Here is a 5,088-nt window from a genome sequence, read left to right on the forward strand (position 1 = left end):
AAAAAGTAATATCTATCATGCACTTCGTAGAAGGTGAAGAATATATAGAGATTGTCAGTTAGAAAACAAAAAGCATTCGGTGTATGAAATCGAGCTTCTTCAAAAAGCCATTTATATAAAGTCCAGCTTGTGGATCTGTGACAGCTTGCAATTCGATTAGAAAAACGTTTTCCAGGCGGGGAAACAACTTCTTTCGTTATTTATTTAACGAGATCAATTTATCCGAGGCCAAGAGCCAGTTAAAAATTACAAAAGACAATCTTAACAGACACAGAAAAAGTGTGTCCCTGGAACGCTAGACGACCTGAGAGGATGTCGTGCAATCGCTTCTTAATTTATGGCGGCGAGATTCAGTCTGTTTTCGATACAATAAATCAGCCGTTGTCGCGAGAATTCGCAATTTTATTTACGAGATCGACACNAAANGATACGAGACAAGCCCGCGCCGCGCATTTCTACGTNAGATGACTGCATAATTTGTAGCTTGTAACAATTGCGCGACAAATATATTCTTCTGGAATTGAACGGCACGCGATATTTTATTGTTCATTGCTACGAAGGTGTAACTAATTGGATCAATGCAAGAATCATGACTTTTTGTCGCGAAACGCTAAAATAATGGAACGTTAATATTTTATTCGCGTAACACAGATAATTGTGCTGAGAAAGAAAAAACAAGAGGAGCGAGAGAGAGAGAGAAAGAAATATCATCAGATCCATAAATAACGATTAGTACGTGTCTGTCATAATCCTGAAAGGACGTAATTATGATACGATTGAACCAATAGAATATTAATCGCGCGATTACTTTTTTATCAAGTCTAATAGTCTTTAAATANTTGCGTAGAAATAATTTCAAAAATAATTATTTTTTATTTTATATTATTTTTGTATACGTATACATATAAAGTATCATAGCATTAATGTAACGNACATTAATTGCTGCTTCTCTTTCCGTACAAAAATATCATTTGCGACTATTATAATTTTAATGACATGGTTATATGCAATATACGAAGAAAATTGTTTTAATGAATTTTAATGTGATATGAAATGAGAAATATANATTTTTTTAAGTATAGAATTCCGGATCAGTGTCATCATATACGAAATTGTTACAACATACGTGTATGGTGTGATTAATATTTGTCTCTTAAAATAATTTCACACAGACACGCACGCACAATATTCAAAACTGACCGTATAAAACTCGCAGATAATGATTAAAACTTGTTTTATATCTGATATACACAATGTGAAAAATTTGCAAGTATAAGTATTGTTTTTTTTTCTTGTAATGAGACATTGAGCGCATCATCAAAATCTTATGCGTTTTTCTCGCAAAATATCGTATATGTTTATTCTGATATATGTTACAAACACATATATGACATTTCGATATCTCCTCTCATTTTTCCCNCTTCTTTCTTTCTCTCTGTTTCTCTCTTCTCTTTTACTCCGACTCAAAGTTACCTTCAACTTAAAATAGGCGCGTCAGGTTTAATTGCTGCCTGTTTCATGCAATGCTGGTCGTTAGAGCCCCTCGACGCGTCGTTTTATTAAGCGGCCTCGTCAAAATGTAAATTAAATGCTTTAGATACGCGCGAGCACGTACTTTTTAGTAATTAACGTTCGCGAGCTGCAAAGACCCACTTCACATGCGGGAATCGCAGTCGGCGATCCCCTTTCTCGTCGCGTCGCCATTTCATTTGTTATATGTGATTACGGCACTCGTGATCGTGTTGTGTTTACGATATTATTAGAGAAAATATAATTTATATTATTGCCGCGCGGACNTTTCGTCAATTTGCCGGTCGTGCTGGTCGGACTAGATATCAGAATTGTAAATGCATCTCGTGTGCGATGTATTTTCCATTTGTGCGTATAACGCACGGTGTTTATTTTTGACACTTGTCTTGTGATATTCGAGCACAAAAATTCCATTATTCGGGAGTTTTTCACAATAACGTTCTGAAAAGCGAACGTTTCAGTGTTCTTTTTTTTTTTTTTTTTTTTTCTGTATGGCGTGAAAAGCCGAAATATACAAAATGTCTGTCATTGCGCAATTTCTAGTGTGTGTTCTTGCTCAGCGTTTTAGAGCGTGACAACTCCTGATATCGTATCATGGAAATGTAGCTAAACGGTCAAGCGCGTCTGAAATCGATATCTAATTGACGTTGCAAGTGGCGCAAATGGAGATAGATGATGATTTATAAATCAGACAATTTTATACGCAAAATATGTTTTTTGATGTAAAATATTGTGAGTGTTCTCATTGGATTTTCAATGGTTGATGAATATGTGTAAAAAAATGGCAGATCAAAGAATCAATTGCAGGATATAATTGCAGATATAAATTCAAACAAATGTTTTGAAATGTTTCGAGTTTAGCATTAAGTCATTATCAGTCGATGAAAAACGTTTGAATCAACAATCACTTTATAAGAAATTATAATACGTTGCAAAGTATGCTACATAATTTAATGTAAAATGTCTTAATCATATCTAATTTAATCTAAATGTTAAATTATTAAAATTAAAGTAAGTACTATGAAAAGTATAACAAAAACATGTTTTGTTGAGAAGTTAAGACTAGAACTGTTTAAAATATTTGATTATTGGAAAGAAAATCGCATATTACATAAAAATGTTATTTTTTAGTACTGAAGGTGTAGCGACGTTTTGTTATGTGATCCTTAAAAGTAAGAAGAGAGATTTAATTATTTTTTATAAACTTTTTACCGAAGACATACACTGTTAAATAACCTTATTGTGCAAATCCTTTCTTTCTTGATGTACGTACTATAGAAATTTCTTTTGTGTGATGTACGTACTGTAGAAAATAAAGAATACGCTGAGAAATCAGTATTGTTTGCGAAGAATTCTTAAGGTTTTCAGTTCTCTTAAAATGCAAGAGTTACAAATCAACTTTTTCAATAATGGCATCTCTCGAATCTGAAAGCGGTCATATCTCTCAAAGCTCGCGTCTAATTATTTATCTTTGACCGTCCGGCTTTCGACGAATTTTATTGCAACTGCGTGAACAAGGTTACTCCTCACAGAGAATTTCGTGGAACGCGATATTGCAATTCCTCTGACGAATAGCTGACGATTCAAGCTTTGATTAAAAGACTGAAGCATATCCAGATTTTTCAGTGGTTTTCGACAAGAATCGTTCTCACTTTAGAACGAATGTATTCTGACCGTTCATTGGATTCTGTTTGATTTTTTCAGCCACAAATCAAACGTCAGACAATCATTGTGCGTTGATCAGCATCGTTTCTACTTGCTAATCTCAAAAAAAAAAAAAAGAGAGAAAGAAGAAATCTCATGTAACTTTTTTTCTTTTTTTTGTACCACAAAATTCAAAAAAGAGTCTTTTTTAATACACCAAGGAAAATATATACTTATTTAATTTAATAGTTTAAATAATTCGTAATTTTTTATATTTCTTAATTATTGAGTTTTTTTTAAATTAAAGTAAACGTTCGGTATATATTTGTTCATTGGTAGAACATTATATATTTATATATTTAAGACTTGTGTCTTTAACATTTAATATACTGTAGCACTTGTTGTTGACAGAATGTGCTAAAAAGGCATTAGAAGGGTTAAAAGATTAGGCGAAAATTTGGTAGGACCTATCAGAAAGGTTTAGGGGAATATTGGAGATGATATGGGAGTAGAAGATGGAGATCCCCTAATATCATTTCGTCCTGTCACCGGCAATCCTNCGTAACGTCCTCTCGAATCGAACTGAGATAATCTGACTATAAAGTAGGTCGCGTTTCAGTGTTCGTAGAGCTTGTCATTGGCTCTTGTCGTAATTTCAGATGACATATATCAGAGACATGTGTTCTCTTGCTTGCGCAGAAGACTGTGATAAGTTATTATTTTTCATCTGTACGAGAAGGATAATTTTTTTATGTTCTTGCAATTTAATCTTATATCCGTGCCTGACTTTCGATTGACTTAAACTACTTACTTTATCTCTTTGTATCTGTCTGATCTAAAATATAGCACATTTATTAATAATTATTAACAATGTTAGCAATATTTATTAAAAGTTTACGCTTATTATTGATACATGTCAATTAAATAATCTTTACATGTTGAACATATTTAAACAATCTTTATGAAAACTTAATTATCTGCAATATTATTCATAAAAGCGCTTTTATAAGAGAGTTTTATTATTTCTTTTTAAAAAACTTTTCAGCAATAACTAAATTTTAATAAAACAGTTTCTTTTCGCGTGCGATTAGAAACGTTTCTCAGACTATTTCGTTTATATAGGTAACGACTTATCAAGTTTGTCGTGAAAGCGGATTGTCAGTATCTAATCGCAACCTGTCAGAAAAATTATTATCGACGAATCTTCCAGATCTTCGAATGAAATTGCTTTCTCCCTGCGACAATCTAATTTATTTTCAATTGTTGCTTTTGTATGTTAGGTACGATGCGCCGGAATACGAGGTGCCCAGGAACAAGTCCAGATACAGAAGTCGGTTCATGCGACATCGGGACGGCGACGATTCTGACGGCNATTCCCGATCGACGGTGAGATTTACGGCGCCGCAGGAATCGTCCGGTTTGCGGGAACGCGTTTTAGACACGGAAGACGCNGCGCGTGGGCCTCTATCCGGGATATTTCGTCTGACCGACTCTCCACGAGTCATGAAGAAATTNCAGGAGTGNGAACGGGCTGGCAAGCGAAAGAAAGATNAACTATCGAGTCAACCCGTGCAGCAATCTCAACCACCTAAACCTCAGGTTAGAATAGCATGCTTTTTTGAAAAGAATTTACGTATGTACAGCGCGTTCTGAAGTGAAAGAATCTGTTATTTGTCGGATCGAGAAAATTTAAATATACATTAAATATTAATTAAATATACAGATACGATTAAACTGAATGTGTGTTTAAATTAAGACTCGATCCATTTTGGCGCGCGCTCTTTGTGAATATCATATTTAATAGATATACATATTAAATCGGAAATATAATTCAGTGATATACAGCATTTTGCCCTGAAGAAAAAACATTTTGTTGATAATCGCAAAAACGTATGCATANANNTTNNNNCANNT

The 5,088-nt window shown here is 33.8% G+C and overlaps 1 protein-coding gene across 1 annotated transcript in view; it reads left to right on the forward strand.

The window, feature by feature from the left end:
- Window positions 1-5,088, forward strand: part of LOC109864127 (RING finger protein nhl-1-like) — an 80,136-nt gene that overhangs the window by 48,344 nt on the left and 26,704 nt on the right. Inside the window, 1 exon segment of the mRNA XM_020445043.1 lies at window positions 4,455-4,773. Coding sequence (XP_020300632.1) covers window positions 4,455-4,773 — 319 coding nt within the window.

This window comes from Pseudomyrmex gracilis, unplaced genomic scaffold (assembly GCF_002006095.1).
Source record: "Pseudomyrmex gracilis isolate BER0280 unplaced genomic scaffold, ASM200609v1 scaffold_17, whole genome shotgun sequence".
NCBI classification, from domain to species: domain Eukaryota; kingdom Metazoa; phylum Arthropoda; class Insecta; order Hymenoptera; family Formicidae; genus Pseudomyrmex; species Pseudomyrmex gracilis.